Below are 25,422 nucleotides of genomic sequence, written 5' to 3' on the forward strand. Positions count from 1 at the left end.
TCTTCCGAATGTGCCCGACTGTTTTTACTGTTTGTGTCTCGTTTTTACCTTTAAGTAAACCCATCCCACCCTCGTCAGATCGGACGTGTATTTCGTGGGAAAGACTAGAGTAAATGCCTCCAAAATTCGCTGAGCCCAAATTCTTCTCTCGGCGATACCTTTCGCGTAAAACACGTAGACGCTCGGCCTTCCTTCCACGCTAATCGCTATGCAGTGTACAGTCTCGCCATCGATCTCTCTAAACATTTAAAGTCATTTTCCATTATCCTTTCCTTTTTCATATTCGGTGAAACTGCAGAACCAGCTAGCTATCTACTAGCGATGGGATCAAGTACCTCTCAAACAGGTTCGAACTTCGATTGATTGAATTCGAACTCTCTATAAGTACTTCGAAAAACAGAAATAGTACTCCTAAGTACACTCGAACCTATGCCAGACAGTCTCGAACCTTTTACAAGTACTTTGGTAAACGGAAATATAATAATACTTGCAAGTATATTCGAATCTTGGTCGAACAGATTCGAAACTTTTATGAATCTCGTACCGGAAATTCTCTGATTTTTCTAATAATTATTTTTTTTACTTTTAAAATCAATTATGTTGTCCTCTACTGCATAATGTAATTCAACATGTATAATTATAGTTTCATAATCTATCGGAAAAATTATTCTGAAATAGTTACGAATTTAATCAAGAAAGTGCTTAAAATCTACTATGCAGTTCTGATTTCCAAGATTCGAGTACTACTTGTGAAAGATTCAATTCCTTTCAACATCGAACTACTTATAAGTATAAATATTCCGTTTTGTCGATCGTAACGAATTAATAGAAAATAGTTTGTTATCGGCGCACAGGTTCGATTATAGTTTAAAGTCTCCAGCTCATCGTGAAGTGGTTTAAAATTCGAGTACAAGATGTTTGACGCATACAACGACAACGACAACATCGACAACTCGGCAAGCTAATAGAAGCGCGGTAAACAGTTATAAACAGAGGTTCAGAAATTAATAATTTGGACAAGATCTTATTATTCGGCAGCACGCAGCTATGAAAATAGCTTTTTTATTGATTTTTTATTTAGCGTCTTTGACTACTGAAAAACACCGTGTTTGTATCAGGGCTTCGGAGTCGGAGTCGGAGTTTGGGAGTAATTGCTGATCACTGGAGTCGGAGCCGGAGTAAAAAAAAGCTATCTACAGAATCGTACATCTTTCGATGCGTGTAATTTTTTCCTACGTCAACCGATTTCGTTGAAATTTTCAGCATGTGTATAACTATTATACATAGATCTACACAACATATATTTTAAATTTTCATTAGGGACCCAAATAAAAGAGTTTCAGTAAATGCCTTTTTTATTTTTGCATGTAACCTTGTAAATTATAATTTTTGGAAAATCTTTTTTGCATATCACTTCGTAAACCAATGCTTCTAATTGATTATAAAAAATGAGGTCGTTTGATACAATTATAAAAAAGTTATTAGTTTTTAAAAGGTGTACGAACACTTTGTACACCCACTGTATATCGACACCCGGAGTCGGAGTCAGAGTCGGAAAAAAATATTTCGACTCCGACTCCAACTCTGGCTCTTTTGTTTATAACTCATTAATAGATTTATGTATACATAAATAACTTGCTAATATTCGATCTACAGTATAGACGTATTGTATATGTATGTACCTCGGCACTATGTAGAGGAGAAACAGTTAAAGTTATGGTAGTGGTATTTTCTAACTATTTCCTGAAAGTGAGAAAGTAACAGTCGTGTTGTGTTGTGTATCAGAGTTATCTGTTCCATATTCTTAGACATTAATACAATATTTCAACTATTTATTCAGTTTTATTACAACTCTTAATTATTTTGAGTACATATTTTTTCAAATTGGAGAGTCGGAGTCGGAATCGGAGTCGGAGTCGGAGTCGAAATCGGCGTCGGAGTCGGAGGTAAAAAAAAAGAGGAGTTGGAGTCGGAGTTGGAGTTAAGAATTTTGTCTACCGACTCCGAAGCCCTGGTTTGTATGTATTATCGAGAAATGAGAAGAACTTCCATGAAGAATGAATTCAATTTTAATGTTATTCCTGTTTCCCACGATCAATGCAAAACATTGTTATTTTGCATAAAGATCCGCTGTCTAGTAACAGCATTTCTTGATCGAAACGTCTTATAAGAGTAGCATTCTAAAATCGGACATTTCATATGCAACAACCTAATACCTAATAGCACACAGGTTCGCGACAACCTTTGCGACAGTTACGGAAATAATACTGTACGGGCATGATTCAGTGTAGCGATACCGATCATTTTTCGCGAGTATCTCGGGAACTATGCGAGACCGGCACTAGTATGTAAAGGAAAAAGCTGTTCAAAATATCGACTTCTACAACACATCTAAAAATCATCGAAATCAGAGGGTAGACGGTCGTTCTACAGTTTCACCTGAGACATTACTGTGCTCTATTTCGAACGTCACACTCTGTATATCTCTAGATTCCGCAACTTTGTGGAGGTAACTGTATCTACGGTGTCTCAGGGCGTGTTCTTCTACGGCGGGAAAAAGCGTACTCACTTTACATCCTGCAGAAGATGAATGCTGTACACTGTGTCGAGGTGAATAACCTCCTTCAGAGTGGACATGGCCTTGTCCGTGTAGAACGAGAGTTTTTGGTCAGCCAGTACCGCCACCCTCTGCACGAGATCCTTTGCTCTCTCAATCCCTACACCGGTCTTGTAAACAATTCCTCTATGCGTTGCAGGATTTTGAGGAGCGTTCAACTTTGGCTTCTCCAGTTTCATCGATTTTGTGCTGGACTCTCTAGCCTGGTCTCGGTTCCTTGACAACAACTTGCTGCCGCTCTTAACGAAGTTCATCATGTTCGGTCCGATACCGTGGGACGATGAGTCCTGCCTCAGCTTCTTCAGCTTCTGTATCATACCTACGCGACGATGCTCCTCCGTGTTTTTACCGCCCGCAGGACTCGTTGAACCTTCCTCAGGACTTTTCGGGCTGACCGTCATCTTCGTGGCTGGAACTTTCGAAAGTGTCTTGTCAATAGACTAAGGATTTTATGCATTTATGACAAAAATGGCTACGTACAATTTAAAGCAGTGGTCATATTAAAAATAATTGAGGACATTATAACCCTTTGACTACGGCAGACTTTGAGACGCACCAGCCGTACGTGAGCCACAAAAGTATTTGAGCGCACTTTAAAGCAGTATTTTTTTATAATTGTACCAAACGACCTGATGTTTTGTAAGCAATTAGAAGCATTGGTTTACTAAATGATGTGCACAAAAAATTGTCCTAAAATCATAATTTACAAGGTTACATGCAAAAATGAAAAGAAGCATTTTTTTAAAACTTTTTTATTTGTGCCCTTAATGAAAATTTAAAATATATGTTTCGTAGATCTATGTTAAAAAAACGACACGCATCGAAAGATGTACGATTCTGTAGATTTTAAGCAGAAACTTATCAAAAGTCGTGAAAAACTATGATTTTCACCATTTTTAACCGCTTGTAGCTCGTGTCTATCTCAACCGATTTCGATGAAATTTTCAGTATGTGTATAACTAACATAGATCTACAAAACATATGTTCTAAATTTTCATTAAGGGCCCAAATAAAAAAGTTTTAGAAAATGCCTTATTATTTTTGCATGTAACCTTGTAAATTATAATTTTTTGAAAACTTTTTTTGCACATCATTTAGTAAACTAACGCTTCTAATTGCTTGTAAAAAACATCAGGTCGTTTGGTACAATTATAAAAAAGTTATTCTGTTTTAAAGGGCGTACAAACACTTTTGTGGACCACTATAAATAATAAAAATTAACAGAATATATCACTGCTGAATTCACAGTCGTTTACGTCTGACTAAAATAAGATTTGCCGGAATAATAATCGATAAAATTTCCCGGGCGCCTGTAGGCGCCTCTGCTTACAGTACCACAAGCGCGATTTCTAAGTGCCTTTAGGAGTTCACCCTAGTCAAACGGTTAATGTATTAGTTTCCGCTTAATAGGATAATTAAATGATGAATACTATTTTTATTTCGCTCCTATGTCCTGCAATCAATGCAAATATTTGTTATTTTGAATAAAGATCCGCAGTCTAGAGATCAATTATAGAAAGTTCGGAACCCCCTACGTCGAGTAAGGGAGATCAGGGCAAGTTGATAATACTGAGGCAGGTTGATAGAATGGAATTATTTGCCCACTGTATACAATACAAGGTGAGCCGCCTATTGAATGAGTAAATTGGATCAGTTTAACCCTTCGCACTCGGTTGTCCCCTCTGAGGCATCACTCAAAATTGCTGTACCATTATTCAAAATATTGTTTGCATTATTAAATGTATCGGTATCTAATTAATTACTAAACATTTAGGTATTGTATAAGGCAGGCATGCACAGGTGGATGATTTGGGAGCAAGAGCACTCGACCCTGCTCATGAGCAGAGTCGGAGCAGTGACCTTGCTCGGACGTATGGAAGGGGAACCCATCAATTGTAAGCGTGACTTGTAAACGGAGCACGAGAGAAGACGAGTGGGAGGGGCGTGGAGAAGTGGAGAGCGCACCGCTGTGGTCAGACTACAATAACGTAGACGCCGCCCCCACTCTCACACGCTTTCATGGGCCCAAAGCGCTATTTGACTATTTTGAGAGCGACAGAGCGATACAAAATGGGCGAGACAGAGCGAGCGATCAATCAATTGCAACAATCAATTGCCATGGTCGGCGTAGTCGGCGTAAAAGTACATACATAGTATGTTTGTAGCAATACCTATTCCTACTCGTATAAACAGCGGGAGCCACGCGTGAGTCGAAAAGTGTGTGAGTGTCATCCGCGAGACTAGGGAGCGTAGACTCGTATTTACAGGAGAGTCCACGGTAGACGGGAACCAGATTTTCCCGAAACTTGCAATATTTGGAGATGACGTATCCAAATGTATTTTAGCAAAGCAGTAGCGCGCACTTCACAATATTTTCCGAGAAAATTGCATTGAAAATCAGATGGAGATTTCTTCAGATTTTTTCCTAGATTTCTTCTAGGTCAGAAGAAATGTTTAGTTTCGTGTTGAAATAGTTCCGAGTGCAAAGGGTTAAGTAAAATAAAATGTTTAAAGGGTCTGTCCGGAAAGTAATGCAACCACATTTAAAAAAAAAATCTATTAAACATATGGGTACGAACCATTAAAATTTCTTCAAAGTAGGATCCTTGGGCGTCGACACATTTTTTCCAGCGCGATTTCCATGCTTCGTATGCTCCCTGGAAGGCGTTTTTTGGAACCTCTCGTAGTACCATCGTCACAGCCTCTTTGACGCGTTCCACGCTTTCAAAATGGCATCCTTTTAGCACATTTTTAATTTTTGGAAAGAAGAAGAAGTCGGTGGGAGGCAAGTCAGGACTGTACGGGGGTTGAGGACATGTTGTGATCCAACTAAGAAGTACCGTTTACACAGCCTCTTTGACGCGTTCCACGCTTTCAAAATGGCATCCTTTTAGCACATTTTTAATTTTTGGAAAGAAGAAGAAGTCGGTGGGAGGCAAGTCAGGACTGTACGGGGGTTGAGGACATGTTGTGATCCAACTAAGAAGTACCGTTTACTGTTTTCCCCGTAATCTACGGAAAAGTTTTGGTTGGAAGTGCTCGTCGAGGCTGCGACGAGGGTAATACGAGAGGCTCCAGATAACGCCTTCCAGGGAGCATACGAAGCATGGAAATCGCGCTGGAAAAAATGTGTCGGTGCCCAAGGGTCCTACTTTGAAGAATTTTGAAGGTTTGTACTCATATGTTCAATAGATTAAAAAAAAAAATGTGGTCGCATTACTTTCCGGACAGACCCTGTATGTCTCATTTGCGAGAAAAGGGAGTTAAATAGTTGACAATGGTATTATACAAGTACAGTGATTATCGCGAAACATACGTTTTTAATGCATCTGCTATTGTTCTGCTCTTGGAATGTCGTTATTACTAGTACATAAAGCAAGAACAATTGAATTTGATCTTTATTCAGCACTGGTATGTACTTGATACAAAAACAATACATGTGTATGCACTGGTATGTACCTACATGAAGCAAGAATAATCGATTTTGATCTTTATTTAGCACTGGTATATACTTGATAATGTAATAAATTTTATTGGTCTGTGGTATCAACTACAGTCGTTCAGTAAGTTTGAATTTCTACAGTGGATCCAAGAAGTATTTGAACACAACCACTCGAGATTCTTAAAAAATTACCTATATTTAAACTGTGATAATTGTATAAAAAAAATTATTGTACCACGCGACGATAGACTTATTTTAGCCCTCCGAGTGCTGTGTCGGAGTCATTTTTGACCGGGAACATCCAAATTGTCATTCAAGTAATCAATTTGTGGCAATAAACTAACTGAACAGCTGCTTCATTGAGAATATCGGAAAGACTAATGTGTCTAGACGAGATATCATCAAAAGTAAATTTTAAAAAAATATTAATTAGAGCTGTGAACGTTTATATGGCTATAAAAATGATCCATTGTCCGAGGATTACAATTAGCACTGTTTAGACTGGCACATTAATTAGAGGCGCACCGATATGGACGAGCACATTAACACTAGTGTGTTTAAAACGTTTGTGAAAGAACACGAATTGGGACAAAAACTCTTCTTTTTAATTCAATTACATTATCTTAAAATGTTAATATTTTCAACTTGAACAAAATATTTCAGTAGAAAGAAAGGGTTTGAGAATCAATATCAATTTCTTTTTAATAGATGAAATTAAAATCAAATACTTCGTCAACACGTTACCTACGTAGACACAGACCTACAGTGAGACACGATTGCTTTCATATCTTTATATTTACATATAAAATAAATATTTGTCGATAAAAATCAAGAAATGATTGAGTAAGATATTAAATATATAATAATGATACTATTTTCATTCAGAATATGCATCGTGGAATCATGAATAGACGAAAATTCGTCATGTTGCATCAGGACGTACACCGTAAGTACAATAGATCGTGAGGATCGTGAGGACGTACACTGTACACTGTACGTTCTTCGGATCGGAAGGATTAAAATATTTTTGTTAAAATATTGAGAGTTTAATTCTCCCAGTAGATTTACCTGTTACGTTATCATCGGTAGTCGCCACAGTGTCGGTAGCAGCCGGCGGGGTATCGGTGGGCCGATTTCTCGGTGGTTTCCTCGGAGGAACGGCAGGCTGTTTCTTGCTTCCTAAGTGTGCCAGTTTCGGCAACAGCGCTGGATTTTTGCCGATAGCACCCTTATCGGGCAGAGAGATAACTTCAAAGACTTCGTCGTGCTCGCTCTTCGGCAGAGAGTCGAACCGTTTCGGCGGCACCGGCGGCACTACGGAGATCTGCGGATGCAGAACATCCTCGTCGTCCATATCATTCTGGTCCTCTTCGTTATCGACGGCTTCTTGGAAATCGAGGATGCTTCCGGAACTACTAGGTGAGTCACTAGTGGCCAGCAGAGTTTCCAGTAGCATCATATCATTGTTCTCGAAATTGCTGTAAACGTTCTCGGTGTCGGATGTTTTCGCGAACGGATCAAATTCGAACAACAAAGATCGGCTATTCTGTTGTCTGTTCTCGGCATTGGATGTATCCTGTTTCTCCTCCAAAGCTGCCCTACGAGAGGCTAGATTCTCGTACAAAGAGTTCTGAATGGACGCGTGGCTCTCGTTTGATGCTGAGGATGTTCTATCTAACAGGGGCACGTCCTTGTCCAATGTGTCTTCTTCTGCACTGGATATTCTGTCCAACTCGTCGATACCTTCCGATCTGGTCCCAGCTGCAGTGTCGTAAAACGTCCAAGAATCGGACCTGGACAACCTTCTCACGTCAATCTTCTCGCGAGGCAAGGATCCGCTCACGTCCGAGAGATTCAAGCTCTGGTCCGAGTCGCTGGCCTGGGACGAACACACAGGGAGTAAATGATTAAGATCAAACAGTTGTCGTTTGAAGTGTGAAGTTCTTTGTGATACGCCCAGAGAAAATAGGAGGTGTGTCCAAAGAGTAATGAAACAGACACCGGCACTTAATGGTACCTGTTATGTATAAGGTCCCCACTATCAGTCATATCCCTCTGTTTACGTCGTTTCGTGATGATAAATAATTACAGTAGCATCTCGATTAACCGGATCCCGATTATAAACAAGTATGCGTTTAAATATGATTATTAGACCTTTTTCGACGAGATTTCGATGATTTTTGTGGCTCCATCTTTTTCAAGGGCTCATTTTAGAGGGGAAACTTCAAGGAATATAACCAGATTTTTTTCAAAATTTGAATCACTCTGACCCCTCATTGAAAAAAAAACGTAGAAAAAGAATTTGTTTAAATGTTTCGGCATTATAAGGTTCATTTTCGAGGTTGAAAAAATAATTTTGTAATAGGCCAATCCTTTCCGAATAAAACAAAAAGAAATTTAGCTCAATCGGACAAACAGTTCCTGAGACAAAAATTCGCAAGTGAGGCCCGTTTTCGCCAAAATGGGCAAAAATTAAAAACTTTGAAGGCCTGCCATTTCTAAAAAAAATTCGAAACCGGCAAAATAATGACTTAAACCCCGCCTAATTTCACACATGGACTACAACATATTTCATTTAGAACAAAATCGACGATGGTGCCTGCAAAAAGTGATCGATTTGGCATGGAATAAACTCAATAAACCCATAAGCATGGTTTTTAAGAAGTTTCTTTTATATATTTTTTTTTTTTTTTTTAATGAAACACCAGAATAGTCCCTTAGGGTACTCGCACAGTGGACCCGTTTCGGCCGACGTACGACGTTGTGTCTCTTTCTCGCACGCTTGAAAAGAGAGACAGATGCGTCGAACATCGGCCAAAGCGGACGAAAACGGATCCACTGTGCGCGTACCCTTACGCGTCCCGATAGAAATCCTGACTATTTACCTGGTTAAGCGCGAAATTGAGCAGGCTGAACGACTCCGGAAAATCCCTGTCGATTTTATCGGAGGAAATCGAGCTGATCGTCTCGTATCGGCTGCTACCGGACGTGACGGACTGTAGCTCGTCGTAGATAGACTCGTCAGGATGCGGGGGTGGAGGATAGACCGGGGGCGGCGGGCTGCTCCGCATCCCGGAAAGGTCTTCCTCGTTCTTCATGCTTCTCAGATTAGTGTTTAAAGGACTATAGAACGTGATGCTGCTGAAAATATCGTTGGCCGGCATGGACACGCATCTGTCGTCGACTATCGGTCCGTTGAACATTTTGAGACCCTCGGCATTGTCGCGTAGAAGCTCATCCTGGTTCAGCGTTGTCAATCGTCTAGTCAGAAGGTTCTTCACCGATTTCTCCAACCGTATGCTGGCATTCCTGGTACTGGAGATCACCGCGCGGCCCTTTGTCGTCACCTTCTCCGAAATCTCGTCTTTCAATTGGCGCGAACTTGTGCTCAGATTGCGAAAAAATTCATTGTTCGCGGTCCGCGTCTCCGGTATCGATTTCTCGTCGCTTTTTTCCGATTGACTGGAGTCGCTGCTCTGGCTGCTGTGACAACTGGCTGGAAGCGTCGGCGGAAGTCGCCTCGGCGCTGGAATCGGCCGATGAGGCACCACCGATCTAGGCTTCGGGATCGGTTTTACCTCCATCACGACAGGTTCAGCTTCCGCCTCGCCGCTCTCTATCAACCGAACCACCCAGGAGCGTAGAAGCAGCGCCACATGCTTCGTTTCCCTTAATCAAACGTTCATTGTTCCATTAGGCTGATGGGTACATACCGTGAAAATCACCGACACAGGTTTCACCGACTCCAGACTTGATCGCCGATAACTTCGATCTACAACGACTTCAGTCGACGACAGTATTATTCGATATCAACACCGTTTGACTTCTTATAGTGTAATAATTATATGTTTGTGCAAAAGTAAAAGTGTCAGTGCAGAATAGTTAAAGAAACAAATGTCAGCACTATCTTTAGAAGCGATGTTACTATCGGATAATTTGTCGTTGGCTAAATTCATTGACGATCAAAGTTGTTGTCGCTTAAAGACGCTGTCGGTCAAAGGAGTTGGCGAAAACTGAATCGGTGAAACCTGTGTCGGTGATTTCCATGGGACGATAGTATACGTTCATTGTTAAAAGTTCTTTCAACCTTTGCCATTCGACGGTATTAAGCTTCATTATTAAGTAGACTTTTTCTAAATGTACAATGTTAAGCATTAATGAACTAATTTGGCAGTAGCATTAAAACACTGGAAAATTGGACTGTGAACAGTGCTGACATGTTATTTAACTAACAATAATTAAAATGACCTACCGAAACTACTTAGTCGTATAAATGCTTCTTTCTGTGTTTGACAACTGTGTCCATATAAGTAATTAACGATTCTTGAGGAAACTAAAGTGGCAGTAGTATTGGCTGACTCATCTTGTATGTGATCTGACTAACTGTACCATAATCGATACACGGATAGTTCATTCAGCTTGAACAATGAATGTTCATGCTCCTAATAGAGACACCCTGTATATGTATAATTCTTGCTCTTATACTTCAATTATCATCCTTTTCTAGCCCTCTGCACTCTGTACTATTTTAACAAGAGAACTAAACATTTCTTCTGACCTAGAATATTTCTATCCTACAGGTCTACCCGTTAAGTTATGTCACCATTTTTTAGGCATTTCCGGTAGTGCAATTAAAAAATGTTTTAGACAAAAGTTTGTCAGTACTTGGCAAGCTACATGTTTGCATATTCTTAAATCTGAAGAAATGCTTTTTACGTAAAAAAGTAAAGGTCACCTTGACTTTTTTAAATGGCATCACATGTTTTGGACATCATAGGAAGAATGAAAATAGCACCACATGATGTCCCCCTCGGTACTGAACAACTTTCGTCTAAAATATTTTTGCGTGTACGTAATCAATATTTTTTGAGATATTCGTCTGTAACGCTTTCTAATGTTTACTGGTAATAATTTAATAATCTAGTGATCCAGATGCAATGTTATACTTCACACGATATGTTTCATGTAGTTTCAGTTTCAAACGACACTCAAGTTCTACACGTGCATATTAACTCGTGCAGTATGTTTTGAATGGCACACACACACACATGCATAATATTTCTGCACGCGTTAGCATAATGTTATGACTGAAAGATGAAGTGACAGGTGCTGTCGTTTGAGCTACACTTGATGTTCGGCGATAATGAAGAAGCAGTGTGCGATAACAATAATGTAACAACTGGAGCAGATGCGTTAATATTAACATAGATCATTCTAGAAGAGAGAAATACGAGAAAAACATTATTTTCGTAAAACCATGAGAAACTCTGGCTTGAACAAATTTGCAGAATGTGTTAACTAACTTTTTTTATGCAGTCTTTCAGGCTTTTTCCTGGATTCACGTTTTAAATGATTATATTTTAAAATTCTTTCTCTCGGCCAAACTTCCGGGAGCGTTAGTGTATTTAGAAGCAAAGAAGATCTACATTACGAATCACTATCATTGGTTAACTCTTTCGTTGTACAATCTCGATTTTAGACGCACACATTTTCTACTGTAAATAATGTGGCGTATAAATTGACATAGATCAAGCAATTAATATTTGAAGCATGTTGGGATACTAAGGACTTCGGACATCGGAGTTTTGCATAATCGAGGTCCTTCTGTACTTTGTGGAATTTTTATGATTGCTGTTTCGACGCTAAGCCCGTTAAAAATCTCGTCACGGCACTTCGATGTCCCCATTGCCAGAGTGTGAAACACATTCAAAGCGAACAGTAATCAATTATTCGCGCGTCGTCAACCGACGGAGAAGGTTTCGATGATATCGCGTGTGCATCGCAGCTTGAGACTCGAAACTGATTAAACGAAGAAACACACCGGGCCAGCGAAGTATTTCAATTCCTCGAACTCGTGGCTCTTCGCAGTCACTCAAGTTTAATCAATGAAAGGCAGTTTAAATTGAGGGCTGTAACGTTTGATAGTATCGCGTGATTGCAAGTTACAGACACGCGACGTACTTTTACCGTTCAATCACGTATAATTTTACAATTGCCCGGGAAGAATCGGGCGATCGTTTTGGGAACATTCTCTGCGTGACGCGACGCGACGCACAGATGCGTTTAATCAACTATTCTTCGTCGCTGAGCGCAAGTTAAATGCACGCACGAAGTGAAATCGGTAGCGACAGCGAGCGATTTTAATAATACATGGTCTCCGGGCAAAGGAAAGTGAAAACGTAATTGCGACGCCACCATAAAACGGTAAAAGTGCGTTGAACTTATTGAGTAACAACCGGAGAAGGAAACAGTTATATTTCGTAGGTTTAAAATATTAGGAGTAGAACTTCCGGCGATATCTCTTCATTAAAGCAATTACGAAACCGTTTTAAATTGAATTATTCTTCCGTCATTTTGGAATTTCAAGTACAAATTTTAACACGTTTAAGTAGGCTGCGGATCTTTGTGCAAAATAGCAATTGTTTACATCAATTGCAAGGGACCGGTACCAAGAAAAATTTCTTTCTTTCTTTAACAATTTGCACGAGAGTTGAAAACGATACATATTAACACTCTTAAATACTTTATTTTAATATTATTCCTAATTTATCATGAAATAATAATAATACGTGTAAGCATTTTATGGAAGAATGATATGTTCTGAATACAAATAAAAATTGGTGGTTAATAAAAATATTAAAAAATAAATTCAATAACTACGTACATATTATTGCGGACGAAAAAGAGCCACGTATACCAATTAAAACAAACAAACTACGTATCTAAGCATTAATTTAAATAAATCTTGACTGCAGTAATAATATTTTAAATAATTTGTTTATTTATTACCTCTTAAATGAATAAACCCTTTATTAATTTTAACACCGTAGTATAATATGACATTAATAACCAAATACATTCTTTTAACAAGTATTTGAGTAATATTTATTATCTTTAGTTTGTGAAGCTGTTTTAAAATTGCAAAAGCTGTTATTGTACAAATTTATTCACGGAAAAATAATTATTTTTACGTATTTTAATCTCATTAGGAAAAAATACCGCAGCAAGAGGTACATGTACTCTTTCGAATTGTACGTACCCATTTTTGCCATAAATGCATAATAATATTCGCACCCTACTTAAAAAACACTATATATATTTATTTTTATACAGTTTATTCAAACAATATTTGAACACTAAATTTCCGATTCTCGAGAAATTGTCAATATTTGAAGTGTGATAATTTCGATGAAAAGGATAAAGGAATTTGTTCTTATGTTAACCCTTAGCACACGTGTGGTTGACTCTGAGGCGCCACTAAAAATTACTGTACCATTATTGAAAATATTGTTTACGTTATTAGATATGTTGGTATCTAATCAATTACTAAACAGTTAAGTATTGTACATATGAGGTATTATTGGGTTGGCAAATAAGTTCGTTCGGTTTTTTACATTGGAATAAATCATAAAAACCGAACGATCTTATTTGCCAACCCAATATATCATTTTATATCCATCAAAAGAGAAAAATCATATGTATAGTAGAATGGATAGGTTCGCATGGCTCAGCGAGGAGAAACACATCATCTTCTCTTAGCAGACGACACTCGCGCGTGAATGTGTGGTACACTCACACACCGCTAGACCACGTATACGTACGCGAGGATTGCAAGGGTCCGGGATTCCACTTCTGATTTCTCGATAATGCAAAGACGGGGTTTTTTAGTAGTCAAAATCGCTAGATGAAAGATCAATTTAGGGCGCTGTTTGCCTCAAAAGTCCTTCTTTTACGTTTCCGAGCAATGGTTTTGCAATATTTGGCTGCATTTATATACTTTATAACATTCAAAAAGACTATTAGTCAATTTTAAATATTAGTTGATTATTGCCCTACTCTGAGCTGCTGTGTGTTCAAATGAATGTAGACAATTTTTATCTAGCATAAAAATACGCAGTCTAATTATCACAACCTGCTTGCATACTGTTAAAACTTAATGAACTTTAACGTAGATACGTGCTTCCGAGTCTGAAGGCGTTGTGCTCCACTAACTGTATCGCACTCGAAGCAATTAACACTTATGCCTCAACTAATCTAACGAAAATTCATACTAATAACTTGCAAACCTGTATTCAGCACAGTTTGTACATTATAAGCACTCAGTTCTCCATGCGAAAGCATTAATACGAAACTGCAGATGCTAATAAATAATTCATCAAAAATTGAAATGAATTATTTGCACTCGATGATTCCAGCATCTAACAGTAATTATCCTCGAGGGATACCATGTTGGATTCGTCTATGAAAGCAAGCACATGTATTTGGAGATGTTACTCCATTACACCACTTCCCGGCACCACTTCACGGATAACGTCAACTTATATCGTTCATATTTGAAAGTGTTTTCGCTTCTAGAAATCTGGTCGAGTGCAAAAAATTGACATAGATGATTTCAGCACAAGCATACAAGCGTTACAACACAAAATCGAGTATAAATTGAGTAAAACAATTGACCGCACTTGGTAAGGTTCGATGAGGATATGTCATGTCTTCTGTTCCGACGAAAACGTGGACTTTTACACAAAGAATCGTTAACGCTTGCTCCGCGCATTCTACCAACGAGTTACTTCGACGATAAAGACAGCTCAGCTCGAGGTACTGGAAGGTTGAATCACCGCATCCGAGTCACGTGATTGACAACGAGGAGTTGGAATAAATCAAGTTTTATAATTTCGCATGCTGTCCATTACCATTTCTCTACATCCTATTTCCTAGCCACTCCAAGTCGCATCTACATATCTATGTATGCAAGTTGCATGCAAGTTACAATAAATTAATCAATCTGAATCTGGAACTTTGAGACTTGTCATTATTAGACTGCTGTTTTATGCGTTTCTAACAAAAATTGGTACGTACAATTTTACGTACAATTTAAAGCAGTGGACATATTTAAAAAATTTCAGAACGTCAACGTATTAGTTTCAGTTCAATAAAATAATTAAAACAAGAAAGACATTTTTATGTAACCTCTGTATCTTGGAATTGACGTGGACATCTTTTATTTTGCATAATCCGCAGTCTAATCGTTATACTGTGGAACTTTATGCAAACTAACAATTTTTAACCGACTTCGGAAAAGGAGGAAGTTAGTTAGTCAATTCGATCTTGTGCCTTTTTTCGCTTTTTTTCTATCTGAATCGCAATAAGTTCATCTAATGTGAAATATTTTCTCCATAAAACATCAGGTCTTAAAAAAACGTTTAGAAAATGGAATACAACATACATGTATATCATTTTATAGGTTAAAGGAAATGAGAGAAAGTATGCAGTATAGATTATGTTGCGGTATATACGTATAGATATGTATGTGTAACAGATTAATGGTCATGATTGTGTTTGCACCTCATCCTTAAATGATACGAAACGAACTTCGCATTGCTTATGCGATGACCTAATACTTTATGACTGTGAAAAATGAATGAGTGAATCATTTTCCTTTTCATTTAATTCACAATGTCTGCAATTAGTCCATCCGGCATCGTGCGATGAGCATTGCTAATTGCTTACTTATTAATACCTGTTAATGTACAGTACAAGTAAAAGATATTTAAACAAGAAAATTGAAATATATGCTCGAAATATTGCCGATCTTTAAATTGTGATAGTTTTGTAAAAAAAAAATAGTACAATCATAAGTCTGGACTTGTTTTAAAGCTTGACGACTCTCTACTTTTGTAAAACAATGTTAAATTTCCTTTAAGACATTTTTACACGATGTAACAGGTGGGAAACTGAAGACCTATTTTCCTAAAAAGTGCTGCAAATTCAAACGCCTCCAAAAACTTTCAAAAATTTCTTTTGCTAATGAATCTTCCACAGATTTGGAGATTGAAGCCTCCTCTTTACAACGAATCCTCAAAAATTGATGTACGATCTTTTTTCAGTGCTTTATGGAACAAAAATGAGAAATAACTTCGGTCATGTAAAGCCCTGATGGTGTAACTTATACTATTGTATCATATGCGCACACCTCAATAAAACGACTATAAAAAATCGTTCATCAATATTTAAGGTGTCGTTGTAAAGGGGAAGTTTCAATCTCTAAATCTACGGTAGTTTCAGTCACGAACTTTCAAAGTATTCACAGACGTTTGAATGTATAGCTTTTTCGAGAAAAAGCGCGTCTTCAGTTTCTCACGCGGTGCATTGTGAAAAAAATCCTAGAATAAAATGAACGACGGAGTACGAAACTACAGGCTTCTGGCTTTAAAATAAGACAAAATTTAGTGTCGTGCAATCATTTATTATCAAATTATATGTGTTTAAATAGAAGCAATTTTTCGAGGATCCAGTATACATACATGTATATTGTTCAAGTAATTTTTTAAAAAGTATTCGTACAACTTTTAAAAACTAATAACTTTTTTATAATTGTACCAAACGCCAAGAAGCATTAGTTTACGAAATGATATGCAAAAAAGATTTTCCAAGAATTATAATTTACAAGGTTACATGCAAAAATAAAAAAGGCATTTTTTAAAACTTTTTCGTTTGGGCCCTTACTGAAAATTTAAAATATATGTTTTATAGATCTATGTTAGTTATACACATACTGATTATATCATGCGTTGTGTAGTAGGATTGTTAAATAATGAATTGTATGAAATATGTCCTTTATTATTTTGATTTGACAGATGGGCATGAAAAACATATTTTTGCATTGTGTTTAAGCCAAATGAATAATGTTTAAAAATGAGTTTTTACTTTAAATACTTGACTCGTATAAAGCAACAAATAATTTGACATAAAATATTGAGCTAAATTAATTAACTATTATACCTAAATAATAGTTATTTTAACCGAATTATACGCGTGAAACATTGCACACGTGAAATTCTGTATTGCAGATAGATTTGGAAGCTACTACATATTTTATGTGAAGAAGTGTTTGATCAAATGAAAAAGAAAAGGAATAAATTTCAAATAAATCCCAAATGATTAAATAAATGAAAATGATTTCAAATAAATCCCAAATGATGAAATAAAAGGAAAATGATTTCAAATAAATCCCAAATGATGAAATAAAAGGAAAATGATTTCAAATAAATCCCAAATAATGAAACAAAAGGAGAAATGATTTCAAGTAAATCCCAAATAATGCAATAAAAGGGAAAATGATTTCAAATAAATTCGAAATAATGCAATAAAAGGGAAAATGATTTCAAATAAATCCCAAATAATGAAATAATCTTGCAAACAATTATTATCCATTTAAATAAAATACCACGTGCTTAATTCAAATATCACGTAGCCAAAAAAGAGAATAATAAAAAAGAGAATAATTTTTCAAAGAATTTATTTCCATAATGCCCAAGACTGGTGTCGAGCAATTTATATTTCGCGGGAAATTAACATCTGCAGACTTCGACGCGTTTGAATCATCGCCAGCGGATCACGTGACAGACTCCGGAGTCTTGGAATACTGAAGAACTGCAAATTAACGCCGGTCGTGTTTTGTAGCAATGAATGAATCATCGGTCGGTAAACTGATACAGAGACACGCGAGTTTCCGGTTTTCGCACTAACCGATATCCACGTCACGTGGAAATGGTTGTTTGGTTCGAAACCAGGAATGGTGGACCGCGGATCTACATTCTCATGTTGCTCATTGGACAAAGGAGAGCCGTTCGCCGTTCCCTCCTCTCGGTCAAGAACGGAACGTGAGTCATGCTCAAGTTACACCAGCAGATCCATCAGAGTTTCTAAAATTAACTGATAGCTGCGCTCCGTAAATGATAAGTATTCCTCGTTATCCTCTAAAAGCCCGGAAGTTCCTTTAACCGTCAACTTCATAAGCAAGGACTTTTGTTCTAAAATTGGAACCGGTACCTACGTCGCACAGTGTGCTAGGAGCGCGCTTTTTGTGGCCAAGAAAATCAATTTGTCAAGTTTAACCCTTTGCACTCCGAAATATTTTTCAACATTCTTGCCGACAACTGCCGAATATTTTAAGTGTTTTATTTGTTCAAAGGACAGTTCCTTGACTGTTGCTTGTTTTAAACAATTTTGTTTCCTAATTATACATATTATACAGTGTGGTCCATGCAACTTGTTCCCCTCAATAACTTCCAAGCATTGTATGAAAAAACTTTTTGTAGGAAAGTTGTGTAGCCTGAAGGGGCACATTATGTAGTATATTTATATTTTTAACAGGTGGAAGCGTTTTGGAGATTTGAAGGTCGACTTTGTTTTTTTAAATGGAATACTATATATTTTATACCAAAATATGGAAGAATGTCGAATTGTGAGTAAAAAAGTATTGACCTTCATTAGCTCTAAACCTAATAATTAACGAAAAATTTTACTTTTTTTGTATGATAATTGGAGGCGTTTCGGAGATTTGAAGGTCAACTTCGTTTTTTCTAAATGGAATGCTATATTTTTTATGCTAAAATATCTTTAGACCTTTATTAGCTGTAAACGTATTAGTTAACGAATAATTTCACTTTGTTTCTTGGAAAGGGTCTGTGCGTGATATCAAGTAGGAAATTCAATACCAGCAAAGATTTCCGTAGGACTCCTTCCTTCTTCTTCAGCTCTCCTCGTTCAAATCTACTGGATTACATACCAAATAGATAATAATTTCTAGGAAAAAGGCAAAAATGTTTGGTCCCGTAAAGAGCAGCCTTCATTTTACCACGTTTTTTTTTGCTGTTATCTTGCTGAGATAGTCACGTATAATCGTTGATGATAACTTCAACAGTTAATCACGAACAGAATAGGCGATTACGATTCGATGTTGACAAACATTGTCACGTAAATTCCGCGGTCTTACGGAAATTTTTGCTGGTATTGATATCATGCACAGACCCTTTTCAAGAAACAAAGTGAAATTATTCATTAACAATTAGTAGATAGCGGATCTTTATGCAAAATAAAAATTTTGTACCTGAATTAAGTTTGTACCACAAATTTTTAAATGTTAACCCTTTGCACTTCTTTGTCGAGTGCGACTCGACGTCAGAGAAAGAAAAATGTAAATACAACAAGTTCTTAGATGCATTTGGTTCGCCTTCATTTATTTAATTGTCTTACTTTTTAATTAAAACCAATATACATTACAACAAAGTTTGAGAACTGTATTCAATATAATTAGTAAACAAAACTGTTTAAAATAAGTATCAGTCATGGAACTGTCCTTTAAAGTAAACTTCAAATAAAACACAGTAGCGAATTGTTGGCAACAAAATTGAAAAATAATTCGGAGTGCAAAGGGTTAACATATACTTTTTACTTCACAATATTTGAACTGGTATCGTTACGAATTCAACGACCTACAATAACATAACATTAAACCTTGAAATAACGTTACAATAGTTTTGGCCACAAAAAGGGGGCTCCTGGCCCACTGTGCGTGATCTGCGAGCTCTTCTTTCGCAGAATGAAATTCTCGCTATTGTTCCGCCAGTGTTACTATACCACGCGACAGTTCAGAAATGTCTACAGATTCAAGAAATCTCCGGTACACGTGATTCGCAGAAAAACAAGATTACAACAATGCGATATTAATTCTATGAATCACTATGCTGATACGTCGCCAAGGCAATAATCAGTCTGACAATGGAATTCTATGTGCAGCTGGAGCAATAAGTAAAAATATGGGCAACGCGGACAGTCAATAATAAAGTTGATCCAATTACTCCAATCAACCGAGTGGCACACTTGGCAGCTGGACGCTCGAGAGACAAACACTTGCCAAAACGTCGACGCCACGATTATCTGCGTCTCATATTGAGTAACGCGTTTGTTTATCACTAATCCTACCGACCATCAAAAGTGATTAATGTGTAGAGTATTATCAAAATGACAAGATTAAATCTATTTATATCTTGTGCGATTTTTACTATAATATATCTGTGGGTGCAAGGAAGAACGCCGCATGTCAGAATTTCAAAAAATTTGAGCTCCGTAGTACAGGATTGACGTATTTATCAGGACAAAAGTCATGAAAACAAATTCGAAAGGCTCGAAAAAATAATACAATTTAATCCGGCCCGCGAGGTTAATTTACATGAACAAATTAAAAATAAATGAAATCACGTTAAATAAAACAAATTATGTAAACATATCACTTCCTAATAAAAAAATGTTCAAATACATCTCTTCGAGTTTGTTGTCTGGCCTGCCGAGCCTAAAAATTTTACGATCTGGCCCTTTTCAAAAAAAGTTTGCCGACCCCTGTTATAAATTATTGATTGTATCGAAAAATGTGTTGAACAAAACCTGTAGATCTTGAAAACAAACGTATATTTCCTTTACTAGAAGTCAAAAAATTTTCCGGTTCCACGTTATAAAGAATAAAGTTCTTATAAAGAGAACTACGTTTTGAAAAGCTCACTAAAATGAACCGTTAAATAAATACGTGCAAACCCTGGGGTGCCGCATAAAAAATTTTCTTCGAGAGTAAATAAGGCTCACCCTAATGTACATACATATTTACCTACAGGTATAACTGAGGTAATCTGACCACTATCGTGCGCAACGTGCGACTGCTGCGCGTGGAACGACATCGAACATCGAACAGTTTTCGCACTTCTAACACGATTATCTTTATTTTCGCCTTCTGATCGCAACTGCTCCAACAGCGAATAAAAATGACATCGATTCGTTTAAAATAATAGCAATTTTAAAAAATGACGTATTATTTCGTTATTTATTTATTTCGAATTCGACGAAAGAAAGGTGTCAATATAAATCAGACTCATTGTCAGACCTGAACATTATTAGGTGATTTCCAAATAATTATAAAAATAATCTAACGTGTTATCGGAAATAATATTATTTGAACGGAAGTAATTATAAAATAAAATAATATGCTTTTGGAAATAATATTTAAAATCAAGTCTTTCCGAAGTAACCAGGTGTGCTTTCTATCACTTCGTTGAACGGTTGCCAACATTTACACGTCAAAGTTAACCTTAAGAACAAAACTTTGTTTGTTGATTCCCGTCGCCGTAATATATGTTATTTTATTCTATAATTATTTTAAATGATTATTTGAGATGATTATGAAATAGTTCTTCAAAATTACATCGTCTGACCTGATTATTAAGTTTGAGTCTGTTTTATATCGACACCCTCCGTTGCGTAAATAATAATTCTAATTCTGCAATGTTTGCACGACTACTATCATTCGTTTCTTTTTCCACAAAGAAAAAAAAGTCATCTATCTACTTCTCTGTTTTCTGAAAATGAAAGAAATTGATACCGTGACTTTGAATCTGGATTTGCTATTGGGTTCAAAGCATTTAATACGATTTCTTTGATAAAAGTACGTTTGCCTTAATTTCAGTTTTTCGGAATCCATCGGAATTTTAATTTTGGGTGGCTAACAGTGGTACGTATTTAGATAGTCGCTTACGTCTTCGATGTTTTCAATATGTTTCAAGTTACTCCGAAATGATATTACCACTCAATATGAATCAGTCAATAAATAATTATAAAATGAACTAACGTGTTATCTGAAATAATATTTGAGATAATGTTATTTCAACGGAAGTAATTATAAAATAAAATAACACGTTGTTTGAAGTAGTGTTTAAAAGCATCAGCCACATCTGATTTATACCACTTTATTGAACGGTTGCCAACATTTACACGTCAAAGTTAACCTTAAGAACAAAACTTGAAATGTGACTGTTATCGTCGAACGCAGAAACTGGTTGATTTCCGTCGCCGTCGAAAAATCGAATAAATCACGAATAGTACGATGTTTTCAATTTGTTTTAAGTTATTCTCCATTCCCAAAATCCAAGGTAATATATCACCGAAAAATACATTACCACCTTGTAGTTTGTTCAAAGGGTATGCAGTGTCTAATTGTAAAATGAACTAACGTGCTATCCGAATTAATATTTGAAATGTTATTTCAACGGAAGTGATTATAGAATAAAATCATCTCTTTCCGAAATAACCACATCTGATTTCTACCACTCTTTCTTGAACGGTTGCCATCATTTACACGTCAAAGATAACCTTAAGAACAAAACGTGAACTGTGAGTGTTAACTCGCAGTCGTTAAACGTAGAAACTTGTTGATTCCCGTGCGCCGTGGCGAGAGAAAACTATGATGAAGGAGCACAAGCACAACGCGCTTACCTTGAACGGTTCTCAAGACGAGTCCCTGAAACGAGGCACGAAGATTCCTCCTCCGATTTCCCCGTTCTCGATGCAGCTTGTAACGATCTAGTGAATAATACTTGAGCTTTGAATCTCTTTATCGTCCGGTGGGGTCAGAGACCCACCTGGTTGATGGCCGTTGCCACTGTCATCTCTCCCCGCGTCTCTTCTCTGTTCACCTTTGAGAAGGTGTGCACACAACAGACACGCACACTGACACGGGCACAGGCACAGAAGGCCGCTCACGCACAACGTGGCACGGCACACACTCACGGAATTCACAGTTCACGATCGAGCCTCTCCTTTCTCTTCGCATTCTTTGACATCTCCGGAGAGTTTTCCCTGGCGATGCTAACAACGTTGTCGAACGTAACGCAGAACTATGATCACTCGTTGAGACACTGATTTTTCGTAAAATTCCAGTGGTGTTACGCGATGAGATAATCAGGGACACACCACTAACACAAAAGCTGAGTTTAACAGCTCCGGACGCGCATTCACACGATACCTCTTTTTCTAACCGCGCCAGAGACTGGCAGTGTACTAACTACTAGCGCGCGGTGCATCCCTTCCCTTGATATTATTTTCTTCTCTATCCCCACCTCCGCAATCTGCAGCCGCACTCGCACGCTGTATACTGGGTGGCACACCAGTTTGTTATGCCGTTGACTTTTAAAAATCTTGAATTTTCTTTACGAAAAACTTGTTGCAAGATATATGTCCTCTCTATTAGCCCTTTAGTTTTTTTGGAGTAAGGTTTTTCAATATAAAACATCAAGAAACAAATAAACTAATGTGGGAATGAAATTTGAAAGTAGTATACTTGTATTTAGCTTATGAATACACTGCGGATCTTCATACATTTATAGCAAAATTGAGTATATGAAGATGTCAATATATATAATTTCTTCTCTGTTAACATCATAATGGGAAGAAATAACATTCAATTTAATTTTTATTTCTTGCAATCGATACAGACAATTTTTATTTTGCGTAAAGATCCGCAGTCTACTTATGAATAAAAAAATTTCTTTAACTTTATCAATCAGAAATGTTATAATAAATAAAATCAACTTACAGTAACAATGTCTAAAATAAATAGTTACATTGATTAACAGATTAGTAATTTTTATTCATAAAGTATATAGTTGTATGAATTTTATAATGTAAAGTAAAGTTAACTTAAACTTTATAGTTCTTTTTTTCGTTTATTTATGTCTCAATAAGTAAATGGAGTAAATTTAAATGAGACATGAGAAATCTGACACTTTTAATTATAATTCAAATGAAATTCACGGATTTTAATAAAGTTCTGAATGATATACTATTTGGAAAAATATTCTATTAAGGGGTAGAACAGACCCTGACGATGAAAAATACGTCTTCCTCAATCCCCGAGTTTCCTATTTTTCAATTACACATTTGACAATCTAAACCGATTTTCGCATGTAAAATATATTTTAAAAATTATATATTATATAAATTATACATTATATAATTTTTACGTACTTTTCTTACAAATTATCATCCGAGTTTTGTGAAAGTTATCAATATAATCTAAAAGCCAATTGCAAGACAAAAATACATATGATGTGATATAATAAAAAAAGAGTCATTAAATTAAAACATTCTGCGGGGGACAAGAAATTCAGCGACATGCTACTTAACAATTTTTCATTTAGCTCATGATGTAATCTATTAATCTATAAAACATGATTGTGTGCGTGGGATCCACAGTTTGGCATAGACTAAATGGCTCCATTTTGCTGAAGGGTCTTTTATCGCTAATAATTATCTTGCGAGCTTCTAATCTATTCGGAGGTCATATACTTTTCCGCAAACATTGATAAAATAAAATGTAGACTGACCTATCTACGTACGTGTAGACCCACCGTGTATGTAGATTATGTATTATTTAATTTAATTGTCTTTTGTCTTTTTTGTTTCTTATGTACATAATGCTCTTGTATAGATTATAATCTTCTAAAGGGAGATCTTTGGCAACTTCTACAAGGAGCATGGCAAAGTATTAAATTAGAAATATTCGAGAAACTAATCGACAGGATGCCCTGAATATGTCATGCTGTTATTAACAATAAAGGCGGTTTTTTTTAATGAAATACGCATTCCTTGATTAAAAAAAAAATAATACTAAATATATAATGAAAGAGCAATTTAAAGATAAATACGCATTCTTTGATTAAAATAAAAATAATACTAATAATAAGTTAATCTTCCTTGGTTGTTCTAAAGGCATTCAGTTCTTCTTATAAACCTTCTGTTTCTCTGAATTTACGCCGTGATTCCGAACTTTTGGCCGGTAGTGTATGTACGCATAAAGACGAGCGCCTTCATCGAGTATATCGTAGAATGTTAGGGACTTGAACTCGACTGATCATCTGGGCCACGTATGCGTCATGCAATTGCTGGCCTCTCTGGCGAGTCGATAATTTTTATCAGCCGTAACACAATTGGATACGATCATGTGCGTAGCAGATAGGGGCGGTTTGTGTATCAAGTGCTCTTCGTTCACTATTCACGTCCCATCCGGCGTTAAGTAACCGCCTTTTGAAGTCAACGACACTCGTCACTGTTCATTCTAGGAATTTACATTAACTACCGGCCGAGATAATTTCGCATATATGAGTAAAATTTTATCGAGCATAAATGATGAAACTCTTCAACACTAAACCTACCGACCATCGAAAGCGACTGTTGCGTACAGTATTATAAAAATAACAAGATTTTTATGTATATTTTGTGCGATTTTTACTATAATATATACTGGAGTCAAAAAACATATTCAATCAATTCCCATGAAAATACCTTTACCATTTCAATAATTTGTCAAATAAAAAATCTAAAATGGGTCGTTTAGCGTTAATTGATCCTATCTAAAACAGACTGTGAATTTAAAAGGAGAAAACGTATTCATGCTACAAGTTTCAATGATAACGGATAATGAAAAGTTTTCGTTTAAAAACTTACTATAATAGAATACGCTATAATAGAAATTACAAAATATGAAAGCAAACATTTTCTTATTAGAGGAGCGGATATTCTATTTTTTTAAATTTATTTATGGAAGGGTTTTATTGAAAAGTTTCTACGTTCGACGCGGTCGGTGACGTCATAAAAAATAGTAGCCCTACACGATCTATGTCGGAGCACGGACCTGAGGATCTGGCTTAGATCAAGACTTCGCTGTACATTTTAAGTCACATAATTATCTCGGTTTTGATGC

At 36.6% G+C, this 25,422-nt stretch overlaps 1 protein-coding gene across 5 annotated transcripts in view; it reads right to left on the minus strand.

Annotated features, from left to right (window-relative positions):
* Rhogap15b (RhoGAP_ARAP and RA_ARAPs domain-containing protein RhoGAP15B) overlaps positions 1 to 22,738 on the minus strand; it is a 35,318-nt gene extending 12,580 nt beyond the window's left edge. The window contains exons 1-6 of one of the 5 annotated variants that reach the window (XM_076430433.1): positions 22,304 to 22,738; positions 22,158 to 22,244; positions 8,945 to 9,728; positions 7,128 to 7,938; positions 2,570 to 3,032; positions 49 to 238 (exon numbers count right to left, since the gene is read on the minus strand). In XM_076430433.1, the coding sequence (XP_076286548.1) occupies positions 49 to 238; positions 2,570 to 3,032; positions 7,128 to 7,938; positions 8,945 to 9,643 (2,163 nt within the window). In that variant the 5' untranslated portion in view covers positions 9,644 to 9,728; positions 22,158 to 22,244; positions 22,304 to 22,738. Of the gene's footprint in view, positions 1 to 48; positions 239 to 2,569; positions 3,033 to 7,127; positions 7,939 to 8,944; positions 9,729 to 14,518; positions 16,959 to 22,157 lie in introns of those variants that run through there. The other 4 variants (XM_076430432.1, XM_076430430.1, XM_076430428.1 and 1 more) reach the window with 4 other exon arrangements.
* Positions 22,739 to 25,422: the final 2,684 nt, after the last annotated feature.

Source organism: Lasioglossum baleicum, chromosome 9 (assembly GCF_051020765.1).
Source record: "Lasioglossum baleicum chromosome 9, iyLasBale1, whole genome shotgun sequence".
Taxonomy (NCBI): domain Eukaryota; kingdom Metazoa; phylum Arthropoda; class Insecta; order Hymenoptera; family Halictidae; genus Lasioglossum; species Lasioglossum baleicum.